This window comes from Aedes aegypti, chromosome 3 (genome assembly GCF_002204515.2).
Source record: "Aedes aegypti strain LVP_AGWG chromosome 3, AaegL5.0 Primary Assembly, whole genome shotgun sequence".
Taxonomy (NCBI): domain Eukaryota; kingdom Metazoa; phylum Arthropoda; class Insecta; order Diptera; family Culicidae; genus Aedes; species Aedes aegypti.
In genome coordinates, this window is record NC_035109.1 from 148,423,275 (window position 1) to 148,450,311 (window position 27,037).

Sequence of the window (27,037 nt, forward strand, 5' to 3'; positions counted from 1 at the left end):
GGGATATGATGATTAATGTCAGGAATTCTTTCCCCAGACTATCATTTCTGGAGAAACCAACTCGCAGCTTTTGGAGAGGACCGATGATGTCAGTTAAGATCTGATGAAGTAGCAATGTCAAATCTAATCAAAAATTTGTTACCTGCTTCCGATCCGGTCAACCTTTTGGTGTCTGGTGGTGCCTCTAAAGAGTTTTCTCTCCCTGGATCTTCAATCTTGTCACAACAGTTGTCCATACTTTTGGTACGTTCCGAAGAAACAAGAGGTGTTCCTGTTTCGACACTATCGGATTCTGCGTGGTTATCATCCTTTTCTTCGGTCGATTTAGGTTCAACTTCGCCTGAAACTTCAACGTGATTGGGTAAGCTATTTTCCGCTTTAGCTGATGTCTGTTCAGTATCCCTCAATGTGGAATCCGTTTCACACTGCTGTGGATCGTTGATAGATTCCACACGACCATCTGTTTCCGATTTGGATAAGGTTGAAGGCGTGTCGCTTAGCGATTTTACGTCATCAGCAGGCGGAACGTCTGTTCGTACCTTTTCGTCCGGCTGTTTCTGAACGGTTTCGTCCTGTTGAAGAATGCAATCCGGAAGACTCTCGCTGATTTTTACTGGATCATCAAACACTGATGCTGACTGTTTCTCCGTATTTGTTTCCGTAGAGTCTGAAGATTGTAGCAAATTAAGTGGTGTTTCTGTTTGATTCACTGTGCAGTTGTCACTTGGTTTATCCGGTTCGGGTTTCACTGGCACTGTCAATGGTATAAGCTTGGGGACGTCTGTAGCAGCTGGCATAAATGGCTTCATAAGAATGTGAATTTTGCTGGGCGTGGTCATTGGTTTGGGGTCGGTTGCAGTGGGTGATTTGAGTGAACCGGGGTCAATGCCTGGGTTCATCATGTGACGCAGGTTCCCGAACAGACTAGAAGCGGTGTCGATTTTTATAACGTTCACCGGTGGAGGTGACTGTGGAATGGGTTGTTGGTGAGGTGTGGATTGAGGACTGGTCGCAGGACGGATGCCATTCGGCGAACAAGGAACAAGAGGCGGGACAGGTAACTTAGGCGGTAAGGTTGTTGAATCCGGATTTGCTTCGTTCTTGATTTGCAGTTGAGCTGCGTTCAGGACAATGTTATAATTGTTGAGTTGCTGTTGCAGCAGTAGATTATTGATATAGAGCTGCTGAGGTGTGAGTAAGGACGGTGGACTGAGAAGTAGGGGAATCTGCTGCAACGTAGGCTCTTTCTTAACTTCCACATTGTCTGCCAAAGGTTCTTGTTTAACTTGGAACCCATTCGAGGAGGAGCTTTCCCCGCAGATTTCGTCCTTGATGGCTTTCTTGAGCATCGGCTGGGAAGCCGTATGCTGTTCCTCGGGCAGTAGAAGGGTAGCATGAGCAAAAATAGGATCCTTAATTCGATTATACTCCGGAACGTCGATGTTCAAATGCTTCATAACCAGTCTCATAACTTCGTCGCACTTTCCGTTGATCTTCAGTGCCGAAACCTTATCCTTCGGCGTCCACTGCAAGTTAACGATGAACAGTTTGGGACGTTTCTTGATCGGCTTATCGATGGCCCATAGCCAGTTGTACTTTCGGAGGACTTTGAGGCTAGAGCCCAGGCAAAGAATGGCATCAGTCTTTTCGGTATGGGGTGTTGCTCCAGCCCAGTTCAATGGCCACTTCAGTTGCCCACGTTCGCCGAAATGGACGATCGTATCGATCAAAGGTTTTCCGCACTTCCTGCACCGGCGATTCGTTTTGTGCTTGTGGGTAGACGTGCGTTGCGTCGTATCAAAAAGTCGCCAGTATTCGACGTTCGGTTTACAATTCTTGCACACTTCGACGTACATATTGCCATGAACTTCCGATAGACAAAACCTTGGCAGTCCGGATCTTAGATGCAATCCATCGCAATTCTGAGATACTACATGCTTCAGTATTCCTCTTCGGTGCAGCTCAGACAGTGCCATGTGAGTGTATGTCGGATCTGCCAGCGACAAATCATACTCGCCTATATCCTTTCCTTGTGCCAACAGTGTCCAAATGCCCTGACTGCCACGGTAATCCGGAATCTTTGCCGAGGTACTAATGCCGGCCCCGGTGTATACCATCAAGTGATTCGACCTTGCTATCGCTTGAGCCAGTCTCAGCGCTTTCGTTTCTATCTCCTCGGGTTCATCTTCCTTCTCCAGCATCCGCTCCTTATAGACCACCCTCCGTTTCCTCCGCTCCAGAATCTGCTTGACCAGTGTTTTATGATTCCCAAGCAAACGCTCATCATCGCCGCTCCGTTTAGATTCAGCCTTATTCAGGATTGAAACAATCTGCCGAAAAAAAAAACAAAAGCCAAATGTTAACATCTTGATAATACGACTGGTAGCGACTGAGAGTCTTGAAAATATGAAAATTAGAAGCCTCATGCATTGAAAAAAGAATAAAAGAGATCAAACAGGAACTAAAAAGAGACCAATCAAGAATCAAGAAATAAGAGTTTTCATAAAATTACTATAGAAAATCTGAACAGACATTCTCTAATGATATATCTAAGCGTTTTCATTTCAGGAGTTCATTCATTCTTGTTTTAATTCCTTCAGAAATACTTTTTGAAATTCTTCGATAAATTTCCCAAATATGTGCTCTTTTGAAGATGTCTGAAGAAAATGTCAAGCAAATTTTTACTTGAAATTATTTGAAAAATTTCTGAATGAATTTTTTGAAACCCGTTATTAAAAGGTATTAGTAGAATCACTAGAATATTAAATTATGTGAAACCTTCTTATTCTTCTTCTTTCTGGCGTAACATACCATCTGGGACAGATCCTGCATCTCATGAGCATTTCCACGGTTATTAACTGAGAGCTTTTTTTGCCGATTGACCATTTCTGCACTCGTATATCGTGTGGAAAGTTTAGCATTTCGTATGAAAAACTGTTTTCATTACTATTATTCTGAACACAACTGTACAAGCAAATCCCCACTGTACAATTTTTTTAGAATTGAAGTCTAAATTATGAAAAGTCAAAACATTCGCTCAATTGTTCGAGTTTATTCGGCGGAAAACTTAATATCTACTTTAGAGATGCCTCCATGGATTTATTTGGATTTCCTTAAACAGTGTTGTCAGGATTTCTTTAAGATTTCAACCAAGAATTTCTTTTTTGAAATAACTCCAGAGTTTCTTCCTAAGATTCCTTCAGTCTTTAGCGGTCATACAGCAAAATTGTGACTTTAGTGACGGAAATGATCGAAATAGTGACCTGAAAGGGATTTCTATACTACAAGTATTAGTTATAAAAATGACGAAAAATTTAAATACGTTAACCAATCTACATATTGAGTGAATTTAGAATATAGAGAACTGCAGTAGTTTGAAGTAACAGTTATTTGTCTGGCACAAGATTTGATTGTCATAAATGGTCAAAAATATGACGCATTGGATATTTCACTCCTCATTTTTTATACCAGATGAATATTAGCTTGATAAAGGTTATTATTTTAAATTTCTGATTTCAGTCGGAAAAAAAATCGTAGTAAATAATACAAATACATGAACTCCGGAAAACAAACTCGTGATACATTTTTAAGTGAAATTCCTGTTCATGAGGAACTGACTGGCAAAAACGCATTGAAGATTCTGAAGTAGAGGTACAAAACGAAATACTTGAAGAATTTATTAACAAATCTGTGGAATAAATCGAGGTTTTTGGTTGTTCACAACATTGTGGCGAAAATAATCATGACTGTATTTCAGAAGATTTTAAAAAACCCTGGCAGAATCCAAAATTTAAAAACAAGCAAAAAATAAAAACTCTAATGCCTAAATTTTTAGTAAAATTTCTGTGAAACTAAACCCTTTCTTGCAAATAAACAATCGGTTCATAACACATTTTGATTATTGACGAACTTGAGATGAACCAAATTAGATGAATGTTGTGCATAAGTAAATGGAAAAAAGATTAAAACTAAACGTTCCAATAAATTAATTATTAAAACTATCATGTCACTAGGTGGCGACTCGTGACCTTACGTTTTATATGATCTACGGACCTGAAAATGATTGATTTGGTGTACTTAGATTACAAAGCAAACAATTAAAATCGCATACCTATTTGTTGCTGAAATTTATTAACAAGAGGATTTAACGTTAGGGAAATATTTGATTAATTTTTATTGTCTAACAATGTTCAAGCACTCATTCTAGGAACATGTTTTGTGTATGAAAATAGTTGACTGAAGTCGTGTAAAACACAGTATAAAGGGTTAATCAATAAAAAAATGTAGAGCAAAATTAATACTCGTTTGTCCTAGACAAGTTTCTTACAAACTCATTGAATTTGTTTGTTGAAATTTCTGTTCGGTCTCACCGCAAACGCATCTCCCATTACTGTATGCAAGGCGCAGTGAGATATAGCAGCCCAAAGCAACTGCATATAAGCAATTGGGCTACTTGCTGCTAGCTGGGGCAAAACAGAGAAATTGAATTATACATCGCAGCGCTGCTGCTATATCTTATACCTTGGACAGGCATCTGATACATATACCATGATACAAGTTGTCAAGAAAATTATTCCAAGACTATCTTGAATGAAGACAATTATCAGTATGGAACCCATTTAAAGATAATTGTACCATGATACGTATACCACAAGTGTGTTATAAGTATTACTGCACCTTGCATACAGTAATGGGAGATGCGTTTGCGGTGAGGCCTAGTGATCCTTTATAGAGAGATAAGCGGAAGTAAAATGGAATGATTTGGCAACATACCAGCAGTGCTGATTTTGCTCAGCGTCGAGAATAATATTATAACACGGACATGACTTCCTCATTGCTAAAAAGCAGTGTTGTTCAGACTCATTTCCCCGAAAATAACATTTTCCGAACTACGAAGCCACGAACTACTACAACCATGCTCTATCCTCCTAAGATAGAAAAGCAGATGGTTAAGCTTGAGTACTGCACACAAAATCGATCAATTTTGATCCCAGAGAGCCATAATTCAAGTTTCGGTGAAATGAAATGAGTGAGTGAGTGAGTGCGAATCATTTCACCGAAACTTGAATTGCGGCCCACCGAGATCGAAACTGTCGGATCCCATGTGCATCACTCAAGCCCAACCACCTCCCCCTCCATCTCAGGAATACAACGCACAGTTATAACAGTTCATGGCTTCACAATTCGAATTTCGGGGAAATGAGTCTGGTCAACACTGCTAAAAAGTGTATTTTGTTTCGTTATAGATCTTTGAGCTACATATCCAAACTGATAAACAGCCAAAAAAATCAACAACTAAAAATCGCATTGACAAAAATTTAAAAAAGAAAAATATTTAATTTTGTTTGCTTCATGCAAAATTACTTTTACCGAAATAATTTCAAGCGGATTACATTACTCTTCAAGAAAAGTTCAAAACAAACATTACGCATGTTCGTTTGGCTCACACTTTGACAGAAATGTCAACTTCCGAAAATCTCTCTTAGGGCTCATTCATTTATTTCATAACGCTGAAAATGGCCATTTTTGACACCCACCCACAACTTTGTAACGCTTTTTGTATGAATATTCTACAAGTTTTGTATGAGCCGTAACATCTTGAGGACACCCACCCACCCCTTTCAGCGTTATGAAATTTGTGAATAAGCCCTTATAAAGGATTACTAGTGAGACCGAACAATTTCTGATAAGGTTCTTTCAAAAGGCAGGTTTAATATTCCTTCTATAGAAGCAGATTACTGCAAGAAGTTCAGTAGTACATTATTGAGCAGGTATGTCAGATATTGTTCCAGGTTTTCGCTATTTTATTTAAAATTTCAGCTAGAAAACTCATCCCATTGCCAGAATTTTGTCCAAAACATTTCCCATAAAATTTAAATATTTTTCGTTGGGAACTTTCACGGAATATTCGCTTGAATACTTCCGCAAAGTTACTCACGAGTTCCTATCTTTCTTGACACTTTGATTACCAGACCACACTATGGCAACTATTATGAATGATGTGAACAATGTGTGGGAGTCTTCTTCACTTCATCTTTTGACGCAAAAGCATATACCTACATCATGCACTGATTATATGCACCATCTGAAAAGCACACTTGTTGTACACAGTACAAGCGTGGTATTACTTTCAGTAGCCATTTGCGACTGTCCTAGAGTGCAAATGTGCAAAGCAAGATCATATTGAAAGCAGCAGATTACGAATACAGGATTTGTTAGAGTGGGTTTATTTTTGGGAGTTCCTGAACATAGAGTGCAATTTTGGTTGCCGAACGTCTTATGTAGTGATCAAGGTTCTATAATGAAAAAAAGGAAGATCTTATGAATTACTATACTAAAATCAATGTTGTCACAGTAATGTCAAGATTGGATAGAAAAAAAATAGAAGTTATTCATCAAACATTTACAGTAAGGCCGTAAAAAAACTACACGCCTTTTTCGGATCATGCCACTTTTCAATGCTTTTTTCAGACCACCATGCACCCAGAATAGAGTTGATGACGAGATCTCATCAATGTTCGTTTGCTCGGATTCGGTAATGGTAAAGAAGTATTTTTTGCTGGAATTGTTGAAGCAACATGAGCAGTATTTTTCGAATTATATATGAATGAAAATTGTTGAAATTTTTGCTGCTGATATTTCAAATCAATCTCATTTTATTGAGTTTCTTTTTTCACAAGAATATCGTAAGTTTTTTGACGAATTCTTGAAGAAACTGCTCGCAAAATCTTTTTGGCACATGTGATTTTTTTCAAAGATTCCAACCAATTGATGCTTCTGATGAAATCGATATCGATATCGATACAATAGGGATACAATTTACGATTTTATTTCTGCGGGATTTTCTGCAATATAAATAAGAATGAAAACGAATGGCTTATATTTTGCGGAATCTATGGAAAACAATGTAATAATCTTTAAATCTTTCTTCTTGCGGAATAATTTTTCGTCTATTTTTTATAACAGTAAAATTTTTTCGATGTTTTTGTTTTAATTGTAGAGGCGCCTGCCTGTCTATAGCATCCAAATAACAATCTCCTATGCCACAGCTGTCGCAAGAATGTGGTCAGAAAAACCCTTGACTGCTGAAGAATCGTCAATCTGATCTAGATTGCTAGAGATAATTTCTAAATGTCTTTAGTGGATAAATGCGACGGAAAGAAGGAAATTACACAATTTTTACCAATGTCCAAAGAATTTTGAACATGGGCTTTTTTTATCCGCTCTTAGAATTCCTCCATAAACGTTTTTCGATGACCACGTCAAGAATTATTATTAACATTTTATCCAGATTGTCATCTTTCAATTCAATATTAATTAGTACAGCTTGCCTGCTGTATAAGACTTCTCGTGTACGTTAAACAATAACTTTGAAATATGCGAGTTCTACTCATAAGTACGTGCCACATTACGTTTCTCAGCTCGCAATGGTAACCACAATTTTCATTTTGACTTATTCTCACTTTGTTTTAACTCAAAATGTTTGGTTTCAGTATTTAATAATTAAGTATTTTTCAATGTGTTGCCAAAATCGGAAAGAAAATGTTGCTAAAACGGATGTTGCTAAAATCGGGGGTAGACAAAAGTGAGTGTTGCCAAAATCGGGAAGGCAATGTACTTCCTAAGATTCTTTGATAACATTTCCAAGGATTTCTTCAAGGAAATGCCAAGACATTTTTTCATTCATTATTCGGGAAATTTTCTGAATGAATTGCTTGAAAAACGGATTATCAAAGGAATTGCTAGAATGAATGGTATGAATTAATGCTAAATGAAATTTTGAAGATTCACGGAGATTTTACTTAAGGAATTACTCAAGAAATGTTTGGAAGAATCATAGGAGTAATCCCTGAATACAATTTCTGTACGATTTTCGAACTAATTTTTTGGAAGGTCTGGTCGAATTAAAATTTTTGGAGGAGTTCTTGATAAATTTTCCGAAATAGACCTGTAGGCGAATTCCGGCGCGTATTTTCTTCGAAAAAAATAAAATTTTCTTGCTGGTGAGTAATGGAAGAAAATTTCTTCTCTTCGAAGAAAATGTGCACCGGAATTCACCTACTGGCTGGAGAATTTTTTGAGCCAATGCCTGGGATAAACCCTGGATAAATTCTTGTGAATTTTAATTTGAAAATAACTAGGAAAATTGTTTCAAAACTCACCGTAGAAACTCCAGGATAAATCTACACTGTTACTTCAACAGGGCCTAACTGACATGAGCGATTTACCTTGATCGATCCTCTCTTTCGCTAATAACTTCGCTAAATTAGATAAACCTGTAATACTTATTGTTAATGAAGCAAGATATAGTGATTCTTCATCATACAACACAAAAATATATTTACTATGGCAGATCAAAAAATGTTTCTAGCTTCTAATGTTAAATATGTTGTCGTACTATAGTACAAACAATAACAATCAGCTAATTAAAGTAAATTGATTCGAACTAGTGCTGTGTATAGGGCCTCATCCTAAAGCGGTGAATGGCGCACTTTACCTTTATCATTGGCATACATGTCATTCGGTACCATTATACATTTTTCACATTTCAACTTTTTTCCTACAAAAACAAATGGTTTATCTTGCGTCTAGCGCAAAAAGTTATGAAAAATATCAAACGACTGATTTTCGAAAGAATTTAACATGTTGAAATGTTGTTAAATGAGCGGTGAATGGCGTCCTTACGGTACTCTGAAGGAGAATTTTCTTAGAAGAACTTTTGTATGAAATTTATGGGATACCATTCTAGAGTAACAACAGTGTTTTCAAGTTGGTGAAGGATATTAGAAAATGTCTGTGGGAAACAGTCCCGGCAAAAGAAAATCAATGTAGGTAATCCCTATAGAAATTACAAGAGGTAATCACACTTTTCCCCGGATCCAACTCTCGGTCGAACCCTATTCGTTCGAATCCATGGGCCACTTGATTTTGTTGGCGTTAACGTGAATGCAAAATGGTTTCTGATCGAAGGAGCATTGGGTGAGTAGCTTTCGAGTGGTCAATGATTGCGACTGACTGCCTTCAAAATAGGAACTTTTGGGACCTGCTTGAAAAATGACACCGAACAGGAACCAAGAAAATTTGATCCAAATAGCGATCAGAAGATTTCAGTTTTCATGAGAATTTTTCAGATACTTCGGCCAGACTATACTTTTTATTATTGAGATTTACTAGTATTCGTAGTTTTATATGCATTTTCAAGATTCCTTCAAGAAATTTCATCAGAAACTAATTCAGTTATTTACTTTAAGAATTCATTAATGTGCTTTATCTGCGCAGCGTGTGAGTCGAGACGAGTCGCTTTCACATCGAGTGACGTGAGATGACTAATGGTAATCAAATGGGATCGAGTCAACATAATAAGCACATAATTAATTCTTAAGGAATTCCTCTATGAAATTAGATCAAGATACCTTCTAGAATTCAACCTGGAGTTTTCTAGGGATATCCCGAGTTTCTGGGATAACCATAAATTTCTTCGGAAATTCGTCCAAAGATTGTTTCGAAAACTTCTCAAGAAAATCCTGGAGTTCATACAGTGTAGAAGAAACGTTAGGATTTCGTCCAAGATTTCCGTTTAAAACATTTTTAAGATCCCAAGCAATATTTTTCCAGAGATATCTCCATTGATGTTTTTTCCAAGTATTTCTCTAAGATTACCTTCTGAAATTACTCCAGAGATTCCTCCTAAAATTTCTTAAGAAAGCCTATCAGAAAATCTTTGAGAAATTTCCCAATCAAGCTCTCAAATAATTTACCCAGAGAATTTTTTTCTAGGAAATCGTCAAGCACAATTTTGTAGATATTATTGGTGAAATCTAAAAAAAATCGAAGAGTAACGCTAAAATTAATTCTTTAGTAATCCCTGGTACAAATTCTGTAAAAAAATCTGATGAACTCTGGCGCGAAGATCTTTGAAAATCTTCCTAACTTCTGAGGAAGTATTGGGGGTTTTGTCCAGATGAATTGTTAAGATAATTATTAAAAAATAATCAATTAAATCCATGGATGAAAAAAAGCACTGCAATCTTGTCTGCAGGCAGTCCTTGAAAACATTGAACAACTGCTATAGTATATGCAAGTGTGAAATTTTGAAGAAACTATGGATGGTTAAAAAATTACTCTTGAAGTGTTTAAAAGATTAGATAAAGGAAAGTTTAATGAATCACTGGTTTAATTTGTTAAGGAATTGCTGAAAGATCTCTCAAAAGATTTCCAGGCATAACTCCTGAGATACACAATATGAGAATAGCTGGAGAAATAACAGAACAAATCGACGTAGGAACCAGAGGCGTCGCGTGCTCAAATAAGCCACCTGTGCAACAACAAGGAAAATATATTTTTTAATTGGGTAAATAACGCCTATGTAAACGGTAAACTGGTGATTAACTGGATTTTGCACGTTTCAGTGACAAAACATATCAGAAATAACAAAATGTATCAATGTGCGCGTATTTGATATATTCTTGCATTTAGTAAAATAACTGCAGTGTGCATTTTTTTTACGATTTATTGGTACGTTTTACTTGATTTGCAAATGTTTTCATCTGCATATTAATCTCGTGTATCCGGCAGAAATATAGAAAAAAAAACACTATTTTTTTAAATAATTTTCTTGGTCCCTTAGGCATTACAACTAATATGTGAATATGTGCGTATTGTGCTCTGCAAAAAAAATCCACGGAATGCGATTAACAGAAAATGGTGGTATATCGTCGCAGTGATAATAAAAATCACCAAATGTTTCAGATTTAGATAATTACAAACATTCGCGTACTTGAAGAACGAAAAAATTCAAACCTACTTGAATGTTGACGTTGCGCGCATATCTGCGCGTTATCGCCGCCGCTGGATGTGGGTTTAAAATGAGCAATACGGTCGTCTTTGGTCCATAAGGGTGACTTTGGGCCAAGATTTTTACAGCAAACTATAACCATAATAATGAAAACAATGTAGCAAGCTTCAAGAATACGTTATAAATAGCTACTAGATGGTCATGGATTAGTTTTTTGCCTCCCGTGCAATTCAAGAGATGCATCGAAAAAGGCGATCAAAGTCACCCCCTAGGACCAATGTCACCCCACACGGCGGTACTTGAATTGTATGAATGCAGCGTAAGAACACATCGCGAATGATTTGTACGCTGTCCGCTTCGGTGGCGAGCCGAAAATCCCGTTAGAAAGGTTAATCCTTCTTTAAAAACAACATGAATCCCACAATAAACTATAGAGAAAACAGATATGGAATCATCTATTATTAAAATATGGAAATTGGAGCAGTCTACGGAGCAAAAATAAATGCGCTAATTCCATTGATAATACATTCTTCCTGAGCTTTTATCATCTTCTTCAGCTTGTTCAAATCGGCTGGTTGAACCTGTCGAGAGAAACCGATTTCGTATTGCATGAAAGTTAGCACCGTAAAGCATGCAATTTGCACTCTAAGAACACTCTATTTCCATATTGACTGCGCTAACTTCACCAAAGACCAGAAATGATTAGTTTAATATTGGATTAATCGAAATTACGTATGCTTGGTATGCATTCGAATTGTTATAAATTTGATTTTAATTATTAAAACCCCACATTTTATAATGTGGATATCATTCTAATGTCGTTTTCGTTTTTAGGAACTGGGTCGGTGATCAACACATAAACAATCCAATGTCAATTAAATTGTAGTTCGGTCGAACCTGAATCGGGTTGGGGTTGAAACTGTGATTCAGAACGGGTTGCGCCAGTTCCAACCTAGGTTCAAAAACGAATTCGACATAAGTTGATGTAAATATGTCTGGATGGACATTGGACATCCGATCTATTCCGAACAAAATGCATTCTATTAGGAAACTGCTTAGCGTGCACCAATATTTCGGAAGGAGAAAAAGTAAAACCTGTTCAACTTTTTTCGTTGAACGGGTTGTTTCCACACATGTATGCTTTTGAGCATGTACAGATTACTAAGCTGTGAATGTATGTGGGACCTTAGTTATATGGGATTTGGTTCAACAGCAGCAGTTGAACAGGCACAGTAGTTTCTCTTCAACTTTTGCGCTGCTGTCTTTGGTGAAATACCACGCTTGTGCTGTGGATGTCAAGCGAGCTTTTTACATTGTGCGTGAACTCAGCACACTACGCGATCGTTCTTGGTGCCTTGGGACAATTGTTATGCTACTTTCTTTGTAGTACGTATGAACCCACACTCATGCTTTTTTAAAATTTGTTGAATTTGATTTACTTTTTTAAATTAGTTGTACGATTTTGATTCAAATGGTCTTCCTGTTCAATGAACAGGTTGAACAGGCTGACCAGACGCCTCTGGTAGGAACTCCTTAAAGTATTCTTGTTGGGGTTCCTGGCAAAACTTCAACGATTTTTTTCAACATTTTAATATTTTTTTCTGGAATAAACCATTGGAGTTTATCTTGGAAGAACTTCTGTAGGAATCTTTGGAAGATTTGCTAGAACAGGCCTGCCCAACGTAATCCGATACAATCTTTAAAATACATAAATTTTCTGAATTACTTAAAATTAATTTAACATAAACTCAAATTTAAAAAAATCCTGAATTTTTTGAATCTAGATTTTTAATACTGTTGAATGGACATGATCTAGTTTAGGTATACTATAAAAATACAAGTTTATAAGATAGATTTTTTTAGAATTACGGGACCCAGATAGCCGTAGCGGTAAACGCGCAGCTATTCAACAAGACCAAGCTGAGGGTCGTGGGTTCGAATCCCACCGGATCTTTTCGGGACTATCTTCGTACCTGCCACACGATATACGTATGCAAAAATGGTCATTGGCACAGTAAGCTCTCAGTTAATAACTGTGAAAGTGCTCATAAGAACACTAAGCTGAGAAGCAGGCTCTGTCCCAGTGGTGACGTTATGCCAGAAAGAAGAAGATAGAATTACATCAACATTTTTCACCATGACTATAACTCCATCATTCGATGCATGACGCCTGAGCAAATATAATTATACTAAAACCATAGACTGATATTCTCATAGAATTCTGGAAATTTTTTGCCAATTCATGGAAATTGTTTGCTAATTCATAACAAAAAAAATACCAGAAACTTTCACAGGCTTTTCCAAAATCTTGGACAGGATTCTCAAAGAGCTCTAGGCAATACTTTCAAAGAAAACATGGGTAAAGGATGCTCACAGAATCTTGAACTGGATTACATAGACATCTTGCCAAGATTTTCATCAATTTCGATACGTAATTTAGTATGACAATCCTTCAAGTTTTTCCTCGAAGAATCTGAGATGAAATTCTTGAAGAACCTGTTGAATAGTCGCATTTTTAACTCTGAAGTTTTCACTGAAGCCTACAGATTTTTGCTTCAGGATTCACTACATTCAGAATAAGGAAAAACATAAACTTAAGAGACCATTAGGGTTAAAATATAGAAACCTTACATTTCAAATAAATACTGTTTAGCAACTTAGAGACCAAGTCTCTAAAAAGAGACCTACTACCAGTCCTGAAATTTAGTCCAAAACATAGTTAAGGCGAGCGTCCGGCTTTCGAATCGCCCGGCAATACTTAGCTAAGCTCGCAAAATTAAATTTTGTAGACTCGCGCTTATAGTGCCTATAAACTTTTAATAATTATTATACTCTGCTCCCACTCACCTTTTTCCATAGGTCCAACTTTTTCTTCTTCGGGCATTCCTCCTGCTTGGTTTCGGACCGGCGGCACCGTTTTGTCCCCTGCTCGAGGATTGCCGACGGTTTGATGCCCTTCAATCGCATCATTCACGTGCTCTGCCTCTGATTGTGAAATTCAGCAGCTCCTCTTCCCAACGATGATAATTACCGCATCCATATTATTATCGCTCAAGCATCACCCAAAAAAGAAGCACCATCCATTGAGGGGTGACAAAAATAATATTCTTTGTTTTGTGTCCCTAATTTGGAACTCGTTTTTGCTCGAATTTCATCACAATTACCGATACCCACTAGCGCAAACTAATCACACGAACGCCCGAGCACTTTTGGAGTTTAAAAACTGCAGTATTTCGTTAAAATTTCAACAAAAATTGGACAAAGTCTGTCCAATTAACTTTGTATTATTGTTTATGTGTTTCTTCTTCCTTCAAGATCGCACGTAGTCTCGCTCGAAAGACAGCTTCACTCATCGCATCGTTCGAACGCAGGGCCGAACTCAGTAAAGATAGAATAAAATCAAGCGTGTGCTAGAATAAAGGCGTGAGCTTAGCTTGATCGATTTCTTTTCATCGATTTTCTCATTCTTGAATTTCGTTGAACGCCTCTGATGCACTCAATCACGATTTGCTTGTTCGGTATTATTTTTATGGGGCTCTGCACAAAAATCATCCTCTCTCTTTTACTCTGCCATGAAATTAGTAAACAACAAGGCCAGTAAATGTCAAAATCCCATACAAAATCAAAACAGTGAAGTGACCTATACTGGGTCAAGGGGAATGCCTCTCGCCAGTAGTTTTCAAAAAAAATGTCAACGCTTTTCAATCGATACACACAGTTTTCTCATCTTAACAAATCTTTCAGTGTCTTAGCATGGGATGATGACGGTTAGAAAATCTTTCCGACGGTTAGGAATGGTTAGAATCGGACTTTTATGTGAATTTTGTGGAAATGCAAAAAGAAAAATATCGTAAGTAAAAACACGTCTAATAGGGTTCAACGTTGGAAAGCGAATGAAAAGTTTTATTGATTACTAGTTGTCCCGGCATACTTCGTACTGCCCAGTAGGCTTTGGAGTAGGCCATGGAAAATCCCTATACAAAATGTCAAATTTGTGTGCCCGTTTTTTTCATCATTCTCGTTGAGTTTTTCGCAAATATTATTCCACATAAACACGTCGCAACCCTTGAGAAATGCAATTGCGAAGGAATCAGGTAAATCCGTTGTCTCGTTCTCTAGTTATTTCGTGACATACAAACACCATTCCATTTTTATTTATATAGAAGATAGATAGATTACAACAAACAAACTTCGGTTACTAAGATCGTCATGGATTACTTGATGCTAACACTCCTCCCTAATCCTTGATTCCGATGACTCCGGATTGTACAAGAGGCTTGGTAAATCCATCTGCGGCTTGGTCCTTAGTATTCACGTAATTGATTATGGCCGGTACGCTGATCATAAGTACTGTGCAAAAGGATAGGACAAGAAACGGTCAAGGAATGATTCCGCTATTGAAATGACTTGAGCTGTACGATGCTAAGAAGTAGAGCTGATTTCATAACATCGGTAACGCCTGCTGTACAAATCAAATGGAGCTGTCACTTTTCCGTACGGAAAAATGTGCCGCTCAATTATTCCGCAAGTAAAACTGACATTTCGCTCATACTGGATCAGCTGCCAATATTACTTCAGTAAAAAGGAGAAATTTTACTTGAGCGCTTTACGTTTTAGGTGCATACTACGCATTACCACTGAACCATTTTCAATAGCATCGTGAACAAAGTGAAAACGTATATCGACAAGGAAGACTTCGCATTTGAATGCTTGGGAATCGATGTACATCGCTACTGCTGAGCAACCATTGATGAACGAAGATGAAGCCCCAATAACATCACCCCTATTTTACCTGACCAGACGAAAAATCAAATGATTTTACCCCCCTACATTCGACGTGTACTTAGCCAAGTAGGAAGCTGTATATGTGCGTTTTCCTTCTATACAATCAGTTAGACATCGTCCTGATGATGGGCAGCATCAAGCCCGAAACCGGTCGTTAAAAAAGGTAATTTATATGTCCTTTTAACGTTTGTAAGAACCATAAGTGTTGTGTCCTGTCTCGCGTCGCGTCGTGTGATTGTATATCGACATGCTTTGTCCTAGGGCTGTAGCTTCCATTTTTGGCTATGGCGATAGCAGATTGATTATCACAGAAAATCTTGATTTGTCTTTCTCCAAAAATTTGCTTCAGCATATTTCTCCACCAAAACGCTTCTTGAATCGTTCGTGATAACGCCGTATATTCTGCCTCGCACGATGATAAAGCTACCGTTGGTTGCCTTTTAACATTCCATCGTCTTGAAATGCTGACTTCAACTTGTTCCAGGCTTCTTGTGCGTCCTTCGCATCCATGACTAGACTGTAATTAGTCTTTTCGAGACTGAGACAAATTGTTGATAACGCTCGCATTTGAATATCTTCATCGACGAAACTTGAAACCTCTTCAGGACTACGTTACGGCCAAATTCGTATTTGCGTTACGGCCAATGTCCTGGGCCCATAACCTATCGTAAGTAAAAACACGTCTAATAGGGTTCAACGTTGGAAAGCGAATGAAAAGTTTTATTGATTATTACAACTAACAAACTTCGGTTACTAGGTCGTCATGGATTACTTGATGCTAACAAAAAAGAAGAAATCTGACGGATTATCTCGCATTTTGTTTTGGTTTATGTTTTCTTTCAATCTGTATTAGCAAAATGAAATATAATCGTCGACAAATCAAGGCCTACATGCGAGACAAGACAAAGCTGTCGTAAATATTGAATTTCTCCAAATCCCAATGCATGTAAATATATGAATATTCATTGCCACAGAACTTCTATAGACGTCTATAGAACGTTCTATAGAACCTCTGTAGTTTGCTCATTCGTGTCTCCTACACTCCAATCAGCAAGTCGATCAATGCGAATGTGAATCTGGATCTATTATCCGTTTGATTATTCTCTATTTTTATGGTGATGTCAAGGATGAAAAGAAACTCAGGGCACATCATGCTCGTTGATCAATCTGTAGAATTAAGCCCTCAGTACACTGTTTGTCAAGTGTGCAAATTTTTCCGCACGCATAAACCAACATGCAAACATCGGTCTCAACAATGACAAAACATCTGAAGTGTCAAGTGGATATTGAAGTGTTAGTTTATGCGTGTGGAAAAATTTGCACACTTCAAGACCAACAATTGAAAAGGCCTCAAGTCCAAAATGTAAACAAATCGGTTTTCTGCTGATTTCAGTGTATAAGAGCCTATTCTTACTAAAACATACAATAGTCATTTAAAAATATGCATAAAAGTTGAAAAAATAACATTTTTCTAAAAGACCCCATCTCATTTTCCGCTAACCAGGATATTCATCGCAAATGCGGCCTTTTCTCAAAAAGGCCTCATTTCTATATCTGACGGAAACCGAGTTGAGGCCTGTTAAACAAACATCAAAATTGCAATGTAGATTCAAAAAACGTTCCAAATTCACTAAGTAGATGCAGGTTATACTACGGAACGACTGCTCCTTGTATTATTTTACACAGTGGTTGTCTAAACGGCAAACATTATCAAGTTTGCCGTCGGGTTCCGGTAGACTGATGTATTTTGTATCATACTACCTAATAATACCTGTGTCAGCCTGTCTGTACTTCACAACTTATCAACAAAAACACGATTTGGTTTCAATTGCATGAAAAATAACGTTCAATTGCAATATTATTTCAATTGAACCAATATTTCCATACATTTTCTCGACGACGAACTCGCGTACCACATACATAATGTTCATGGATGACGAAGGGTTCAATCAATCACACATTTATAAGACCGCACGATTCTTTTCTTGCTGTAGGGATCTCCATGTACTTTACTTCACCACTTAACACTCTTCTACACTTCAAATTTCTTATTTCATCATCAATTTTGAATGATTTTCAAAAAGGCCACATCAGAAGATGATGAAAAAACAAGCCACAACTAGAAGGCCTCAACACATTTTAGAGTAAACAAAGGCGTCAACTCACAGGCCTCATCAGCGTCGGCCGGCGTCTAGGGGCACAAATGAAAAGGGCTGCACAGCTTTTGGTGAAATAAAAGCCTCATTTCCTTTGACTCGTTTTTTTAGCAGGATTTTTTTGCTAAAATGATAGTAATGAATATTCATAGCTATAAATCAGTTTATCCATCGACTTTCGGGACGATAAAATAACATACAATGCTTAAATTCATAATTTAAATTTGATTTATTGTTTGACAAAACAAGATTGCATTTTTCTCATTGTTTACTTTTTGGAGATGAGGCCTTTTGAATTGTTAGTCTTGACTTGGCAAAGAGTGTACTGAAGGCTTTAGATACATACGCGGCCATCTCAAACCAAAAAGCAGGAGTTTCCCAGATTGTTTTCTTCTTTTTTTGCTTCGATTGGAGCCGGAGTTTTGTTTTTGTTCCGAAGAAAAGTCAATTTCTTCGGTTTCCTTTTATTTATATATATATATATATATATATATATATATATATATATATATATATATATATATATATATATATATATATATATATATATATATATATATATATATATATATATATATATATATATATATATATATATATATATATATATATATATATATATATATATATATATATATATATATATATATATATATTTTTTTTTTTTTCACTTTTTATACCAGTTCCGATTACGTTCACGACAAAACAGCAGTGAACGCTTCCGGAATAAAGAGCTTAGGGCCCATTCACAAATTTCTTAACGCGGAAGGGGGTGGGTGGGTGCCCTAGTGCTGTTACGGCTCATATAATATTTGTTAAAAATTCATACAAAAAGCGTTACGAGGGGGTGGGTGGGTGTCAAAAATGGCCATTTTTGGCGTTATGATATTTGTGAATAAACCTTTAGAAACGGATAGATGTTGATAGAGACGGTTAGGTCAGGTTGGGTAAAACTGGAAAGGATATTGAGGGATAAACGGCATTCTGTAGCGGTTAGAAGACGGTTTTTTACAGAATTCGTCAGTGCCGTCCCCCTTGTACTGGGTACGAATTGTAAATCATAAAGAATACCGAACTTTCAGCTTTTTGATTGAAAACTTCTGAGGTTCAGTAATACTTAAAATGCTGTTTTTGTGATGTTGAAAGTTAAACTATGATTGATATATAGCAGGCCCATGGCAAGAGACGACTTCTAGCGTAGTGAACATCTAGCGGTGTTTACCCATTTTCGTGTAAATTTAATCGAGAGTGCAATTATAATGCGAAGTTTTGTTTAATGTTTATGACCCGTTATCAAACCAGCATCGCAATAAAATAACTGATTGCTTGCTTGCTTGGATGCTTGCAGGATGCCTATGGACCGATGCACGTGTTCACTATCTGACGTTTGAGCGGTGCCGTGTCATTTACGTGACCATGGCAACGAGTGAATTCGGCACCGCTCAAACGTCAAATTAGTGAACTCGTGCGTTGGTCCATAGATGTTTGATCTCCTTCCAAAACCATCGAAATGTTCAATGTGCTTCAACTTTTTGGCACATTATTAGCTGATTTAACGATAGCAAAGATTGATAACCAAACCATAACAAACAACACCCACCCAACCCCTCGTAACGCATTTTGTATGAATATTTTTCAAATTTTATATGAGCTTTAACATTTCAAGGACACCCACCCACCCCCTGCAGTAATCTGATCTTAGCGTGTGCAGCGTTATGAAATTATGTGAATAGAGGTTATCACACTCAATGGTATGGGTGCCCTAGTGTAGATATAGTTGTGAACCTTAGAGGAAAACAATATGTACTCTGTCTCGAAAAACACCCAGAATCCGGGTGTAAATTTCCATATTCATTTTGATGAGTCTGGAAAGCGTGTGCAAGTTTCTTTGAGGAAAACAAAAACAAACTGTGTATGCCGAGCGTATGCTAGTCTACGTGTGTTCAAATGTCACTAAGCTCTATGGGCCCTTGTGATTGGCCCTTTAGACACAGATAACAGATGTTTATGCTAGAACAAAAATCTTCTGAAAACTTGTGTAAATATTCAAACTAAAACACGTTGAAAACACTAGCGCCGCCACACAACGTATTGCTGCAATCAGTGGTGAATATAAGTATTTTGAAATGTTTCATATTCACCACTGACATCATCATGGGAACTTAGCGATAACAGCGCCACCACGATGTTGCTACTTGTGTTGCCACTTAAAATCACAATTAATTTTATTAACACAGTTTTACAATCGGACATAAACATCTGTTATCTGTGCTTTAGATTTCCTACGCGTGAAATCTCGCGTAACTTTTCAAAACGTCCTAAGTAACAAATGTAAACAAATCGAGATTATCATTGCAAATCATTTGCGTTGCACCACTCAGCAGCACACTAGAACACTCGTTCTGATATATTAACAACAAATTAATCTATTCAAAGCTGAACAAAATGACCAATGTTCAAAACTGCATCGCTTTCAATCAATTGTTACATTGGACCTTTGATCAGAGAACCAACCACATGTCCTATGTAACATTTATGAATAAACACGATTCTAATGTTACATTGGACATTCCTGAATAATGCTTTGGAATGGAGTTTAAAAGGTAGAATGATTTGTAGAAGCGTGTCTGAGACACTACTTAGATGCAGAGAATGCCATAATAACTGCTTCTCAATCATTTCAGTCGATATTTTCAGAGTCGCACTGCCTCGCAAAATTGAAAACGCTCAAGTGACAAAAAGAGAATGAATTACACAAAACTGTATTTTGGTCTTTTTGCCAAACCATGTTTTACCGTTTCGCTGGATTGGATCAGCTGCAACATCTCTTTTCATATTATTAGCGCATTGCGTGCATATAGGGGAATGATATTGCTTGAGCATCATGATGTCATTGTATCAATCTGATTCAGATGCATGGTCGATCAAGCATATAAATATGCTTCCCGGCAGCAACACGAGCAATGTACATGCGCGACTTGCTCACACATATTTGCAGAGCGATCAATCACCGAAGAGAGGAGAAGCTTTATGTATTTGTTAGACGTGGGCTCCTTTCTCGAGTTCCTACAACAAGATGGACGGCGTCGTCATCGTCATCATTCCCCACCGCAATTTCTTGTTTCAACCGACGGCTGGTGCTGATTGCAACACAGCCGTCACCACCACCACGTCATGCAGTGGGAAACTCTCACATGATCATGTGGGCGAAACCGTCATAAAAACGGGGGGAAAATTGAGGGAGAATCAGTGAGAGAGCAAAATGTCCTACATACAGCTCAACGTTTCCCCTCCTTCTGTTGTTACATAGGACACATAGACGGATGGGAAGAAGTGACGTCGTGGGATTGAATGAATCAAAACAAAGCACAGCTGGTGTCTCCGATTAGCACACCGCAACAAAATGTCGATTATCAGCGAATTGAGTGCATGTAGGGAAATGATATTCAGCATCATGATCTTATTGTATCAATCCTATTCAGATCCATGGTCGATGAAGCATATACATATGCTTCACGGCAGCAACACGAGCAACGTGCATGCGCGACTTGCGCACATATATTTGCAGAGCAATCATTCACCGAAGAGCGGAGAAGCTGTATGTATTTGTTTGGCATTGGTTTCCTACAACACAATCGACGGCGCCGTCATCGTCATCATTTCCCACCGGTATTTCTTGTTTGCGCCGACGGCTGGTGCCGAATGCAACACAGTCGTCACCACCCGTCGTGCAGTGGGTAACTCACACACGAACAAGTGTGGGCGAAACCAGCATTGAAACGGGGGGAATATTGAGAGAGAAACAGTGAGAAAGCAAAAAGTCCCAAATACAGCTCAACGTTTCCCCTCCTTCTGTAGTTACATAGGACACATAGACGGGGGGAGAAAAGTGATGGCGTGGCATTGAATGAATCAAATTGTTGTTGTTCGTGAGAGACTTTAACCCGAAGGTCATTCGTCTCTTCTTCAAATGAATAAAAACAAAGCACAGCTGGTGCCTGCGATTATCACACCGCAACAAAATGAGCAGTTCAACTTGAATGTTGAAGCAGTTCAACGCACGTGGATACAAAATGAAATAAAACATGATTGTTGTGTGCTCAAATCAAAATATCCGATGTTACTATAACCAACTGAAACAAAATGACAGAAATGAATGTCCAATGTAACAATTGTTGAAACAGAACGACCTATGTGATTTATCCTATGTACATATTTTTGGTCAAAACGTCCTATCTGATGTTTTTATAGATTTCAGTGTAATTTCCAAATAAATTAACAAAATTTCATTTCATACGTTGAACTCTATTACACTGCTTCCCTCTACAAGCAACACAGTGGGGAAAAATTGTTTCATTTTGATACAGTTTCAAAATATATTTTCACAACCTTCAAGCTCGATTTACTCGAAATGTGTGAATTGTTAGATAGGCCGTTTTGAAAAGTTACGCGAGAAATGAACTAATTTACAATGACGTCACGCTGCTTCTTCCATCGGGAAGAACACCTTTTACTGCGGGCCGTGTTTACAAAAAATGAACGATTTCGTTGTGCATTCATCCACTTCATGTTCATCCGGTGAACATTCGTCGTCCGGATGTTGGTCCGGATGTCATTTTATGTAAACATTGCCCGCATTTAGAGCAGAAAAGAAAAAGAAAGTCAAGGATAAAAGAAGACCGTGGATAAGTCCATGCATGAAACAGACGACACACGTGGAATGTTTTTAGAGTGTTGTTAATCGATCAACGCTGGTTGTCAATGTATGCGTGTGAAGCACGTTGAAATACGTGAACGTGCTCCAGAATGTAGGCGCAAAGCAACATCCGAAAAGAAAATAAATCACTTCTTGTCAAAAATGACAAGATTCCACCAAATGGAAAGTAATGGCGAGCAGATAAAAACGTTTGTTTTCGGCAATAAATCCAAGCAGAACTCGGCGGAAGCAAGCGAATCGTTGCAAATTCTGATCCCGGAGGTGAGTACAATGTTGGGGGGTTGAAATTTAGTTGTTCTTTGTCACAAATCGGCGATTAAATCACTGCCAATGTTGTGTCCGAATTCCAGTTGCTGCTGCCCGGATATTCTTTCTACACCTGGCCATCTGCCCAAGTATTGGCGTGGTTTCTTTGGGAGCGACGATTATCCCTGCCGAACAAACGTGTGCTGGAGCTGGGAGCTGGAACTTCGCTTCCCGGAATACTGGCAGCCAAGTGCGGTGCTCACGTAACACTAAGCGATTGCGGTACACTTCCGAAGACCATCCAGCACATGCAAAGGTGCTGCCGGCTGAACAGCCTTACGCCCGGAAAGGACATAGAAGTTGTGGGATTGACGTGGGGATTGTTCCTGGACCAGATCTTCCAGCTGGGCCCGATAGATTACATCATCGGATCGGACATTTTCTACGATCCTTCGGTTTTCGAGGATATCCTTGTGACGGTTTCGTTCCTGCTGGAAGCCAATCCCCAGGCAAGGTTTCTTTTCGCCTATCAGGAACGAAGCTCGGACTGGTGCATCGAAACCCTGCTGAAAAAGTGGGGACTGCAGTGCAACATTGTGAGTTTGGAAAATCTGGGGTCTGAACTGGGAATCGATCCGCAGGAATTGATGGGCAGCCATACCATACATTTGCTAGAAGTAACGAGAAGATAACGATTGAACAAGTTACAAGCTTACAAGTTTAGGAGTATATTCATTTATCAATAATTTAATTTAATAAGGGTAAAGTAGCTCAAAACCATGTCTTCCTCAGGGGTCAATGCCCTTGCTCGCGGCGTTCAGAAACTATTTGTCGGCAATCTGCCGTGGACGATCAGCACAAAGGAGCTTCAAGTCTATTTTTCAAAGTACGGACATGTCCAGTCGTCGAATGTGATCTACGACAAGACGACTGGGCTGAGCCGTGGGTATGGGTTTGTAGTGTTCAGTACCAGAGATGGGTACAGCAATGCCACGAACAAATCCTATCACTCGCTGGAGGGACGAGTACTGGATGTTCAACCGGCATCTTCGTGAGATGGTTCAATAGATTGGTAGCATAATTAGATGTAGCAATAAATCAATCAGAAGTAACATTGTTAGATGCATTCATATCACAATGAGTCCGGGTAACTATTTAAGAGGCCTTCGATAGGACGTGTACACAAAATCAAGGCTGGTTGACTAGACTTTTCTCAAACTCAAACAAGTCTCTATTTTTAATGATTAGTCAATCCTGCTGTAAAATTCTGTACACTTAAGACATTTCAGGGACTCCTTTGGGAATCCCTCTAGAAATTTCTCTCGAATCTGCTTCAAGGAAACGTTGAGCACTTCAACGTTACTACTTCATTACTCTCAAAATTCCCTCAGTGTCTCTTTTAAATGTTTTTCTACTATTTATTGTTGTTAAATAAATTCATTTAGAGTTTTTTAGGAAACTTTCCCAGAAATTTTCCTGAAGCTCCTACGCAGATTTCCCCAGTAATTCTTCCAACTATTTTTTCAAGAAATCATTCACGGTTTCTCTCAGGAATTGGTTCAACATTTCTATCAGGGATTATTCAAGGAAATCTATTAGGAACTGTTTTAGGAATTCGTGGATACATTCGTTCCTCATTAATCCTCCAGAATTGCTCTATGAAATTTTTCACCATTATAGCCAGGGATCACTCCTCCAAATCTGTTAAAGATTTCTCAATGATGATACTTACTCGATACTTGATGGGCTACAATTCGCTAAGATGAATCTGCGCCGAATGAATGAGTCTTCTCCACTGGGCTCAGTCCTGGGCCAATCGCTTCCAGTCGCCCTGAACGTTAAGTGCCCTTAAGTCCTCCTCAACCGCAATAAGCCATCGCGTGCGCGGCCTGCCACGAAGTCGGCGGCCTCGTCCGGGTTTTCTGTTGAATATTATCTTTGCTTGTCGTTCTTCCGGCATACGGGCAACGTGACCAGCCCAACGCAGCCTGCCGTGTTTTATGCGCTTGACAATATCCTCCTCTTTATACACTTGGTACAACTCGTGATTCATGCGACACCGCCAGATGCCGTTTTCTAGTTTACCGCCGAGTATTGTTCGCAGCACTTTACGTTCAAACACCCCGAAAGCTCTCCGGTCGACTTCCTTCAATGTCCATGATCCATGGCCATATAGGACAACCGGAAGGATCAGTGTCTTGTGTAACGCGAGTTTTGTTTTCGTTTGCAGGCTACGGGACTTCAGCTGGTTACGGAGCCCGTAGAAAGCCCGACTCGCAGCTTCAATACGTCTTTTCACCTCGCGGGTAACATCATTATCGCATGTCACTAGTGTTCCAAGATACACAAATTTTTCACCACTTCAAACTTTTCACCACCTAGCACCATTTCGCTACCACTAACACGTCCGGACCCACGTTGACCACCAGCTATCATGTACTTCGTTTTTGTGGTGTTGATCGTGAGCCAAATCCTCGCTGTGTCCCTCTTGAAAGGCACGAACGCCTCTTCCACTGCCCGACGGTCAATCCCGATGATGTCGATATCGTCCGCAAAGCCAAGGAGCATATGAGAACGTGTGATAATGGTACCCAGTGCTGTAAACATTCGACACTTTGAGCCACGGCATAAAAATTAACAAGGCAGTCTCTTTACTGATGTAAATATCAAGTTTCATTGTAAACATGTGACGTCACTCCTATCGTACCATATACCTTCCGGACCACTAGATCATTTTTTTCGAAAATTTGTTCGAGGTGGATAGGAATGACGTCGTCAAGAAGCTGTCAGTTTTCGGAATATATCACCTTCTTAATTTTAGTACACCGTGCTTTGAGCGACGTTCGTTTCGTTGCCATGGTCAGCAGTCACAGCATGAGCGGTAGAATGAACGTCGACAAACACAAAAAAGTGTCAATTGAATGTCGTCTGATACGAGAAAAATTGCATAAATCATAAGTTTTGCATAGAATTCAGACATCGGAACATAAAAAAACATGGATAATTTGATCTTGTCTGTTATGCCGAATGTGACACACATACAGTGAAAGCAGAACAGAACAAACAACACCATAACGCTTCCTAACATAGCTATCGTGGTCAGTGGCATTCAATTGACATTTTTCTTTTCGACATTCGTTTGATCGTTCGTGTTGTGAATGTTTGAGCGAAGCGCTGCCGAATATCAGCGAAAATGTGTCAACTACCGTGATTGCTTACAACACTGATGGTACCGCTTCTCTGCACACCGGCTCTCCTGATAGCACCTTCGAGCGCTATGTTAAACAGCAAGTTAGAAAGAGCGTCACCCTGTTTCAATCCATCTAAGGTTACGAACGATGACGAAATCTCGTCCACCACCCGCAAACTTGATTTCGATCCATCAAGCGTTGCACGAATCAGTCTAATCAGCTTCGCCGGAAAGCCATGTTCGGACATAATTTGCCACAACTCGTTTCTCTTCACTGAATCGTACGCTGCTTTGAAATCTACAAACAGATGATGAGTCTGCAAGTTGAACTCCCGGAATTTATCTAGGATTTGACGCAGGGTAAACATTTGATCCGTCGTTGATCGGCCCTCTTGAAAACCAGCTTGGTATTCGCCGACAAAGGACTCCTCATACGGTCTCAATCTGTTGAACAGAATTCCAGACATGATTTTGTACGCCGAATTAAGGAGTGTTATCCCTCGGTTATTGGCGCACTCCAGTCGATGCCCTTTCTTGTACAGAGGGGAAATAAGACCTACCAACCAACTAGTAGGCATTTGTTCTTCCTCCCATACCTTTAATATTATACGGTGAAGGAGTTCGTGCAGCTGCTCACTTCCTTGGCGGCCACCATTGTTTTATCCGCCAGCAAGTTGTCGTGGTCGTTGCACATGGCGGGAGACGGCGCTGTTTTTCTCCGCACACCATTTACGGACTCGTAGAACCGTCGCATGTTGTTCTGTTCCATAGCTTCTTGCGCCTGAGCAATTACTGCCTCTTCATGCTCCTTTTTCTTTCTGCGATGGATCCGTTTTTCGGCTGCCCTTGCTTCCTTGTACCGCTCTCTGCTCTGACGGGTACCAGACACCAGCATCCGGCTTCTAGCCAAGTTCTTCTCGTTCGTCATTCTCTTGCACTCCTCGTCGAACCAACCGTTCTTTGGTCTCCGTTGAGCAGTACCTACCACTTCTCGCGCTACTGTGCTCACTGCTCCGTGGACTGACTCCCACAGATCGCTGAGGTTGACGCTTTCGTCGATTTCGCTAATCCGCTCGTCGAGCTTTTGATGGTAGTCCGCTGCTACGCCATCTGCTGACAGGCGTTAGATATTGAAACGCAACGATTGT

At 39.0% G+C, this 27,037-nt stretch overlaps 3 protein-coding genes across 3 annotated transcripts in view; 2 read left to right on the forward strand and 1 right to left on the reverse strand.

Moving 5' to 3' along the window:
• Positions 1–14,133, reverse strand: part of LOC5568215 — a 29,098-nt gene extending 14,965 nt beyond the window's left edge. The window contains exons 1-2 of the mRNA XM_021855549.1: positions 13,643–14,133; positions 143–2,330 (exon numbers count right to left, since the gene is read on the reverse strand). Of these exons, the coding sequence (XP_021711241.1) occupies positions 143–2,330; positions 13,643–13,765 (2,311 nt within the window). The 5' untranslated portion in view covers positions 13,766–14,133. The remainder of the gene's footprint in view (positions 1–142; positions 2,331–13,642) is intronic.
• Positions 14,134–22,568: 8,435 nt separating this feature from the next.
• LOC5568214 (methyltransferase-like protein 23) lies at positions 22,569–23,811 on the forward strand. The gene is made up of 2 exons (XM_001652096.2): positions 22,569–22,714; positions 22,804–23,811. The coding sequence occupies exons 1-2, from the start codon at positions 22,595–22,597 to the stop codon at positions 23,389–23,391; spliced, it is 708 nt and encodes a 235-aa protein (XP_001652146.1). The 5' UTR covers positions 22,569–22,594; the 3' UTR covers positions 23,392–23,811.
• LOC5568210 (SRA stem-loop-interacting RNA-binding protein, mitochondrial) lies at positions 22,685–23,811 on the forward strand. Its single transcript, XM_021851402.1, has 2 exons — positions 22,685–22,714; positions 22,804–23,811. The coding sequence occupies exon 2, from the start codon at positions 23,479–23,481 to the stop codon at positions 23,752–23,754; it is 276 nt and encodes a 91-aa protein (XP_021707094.1). The 5' UTR covers positions 22,685–22,714; positions 22,804–23,478; the 3' UTR covers positions 23,755–23,811.
• Positions 23,812–27,037: the final 3,226 nt, after the last annotated feature.

Bases quoted from the DNA above. Each gene is read 5' to 3' on its own strand.
- LOC5568214 (XM_001652096.2), top strand. From the start codon at position 22,595: ATGACAAGATTCCACCAAATGGAAAGTAATGGCGAGCAGATAAAAACG. The intron at 22,715-22,803 runs GTGAGTACAATG...TCCGAATTCCAG, and splicing joins TGCAAATTCTGATCCCGGAG to TTGCTGCTGCCCGGATATTC.
- LOC5568210 (XM_021851402.1), top strand. From the start codon at position 23,479: ATGTCTTCCTCAGGGGTCAATGCCCTTGCTCGCGGCGTTCAGAAACTA.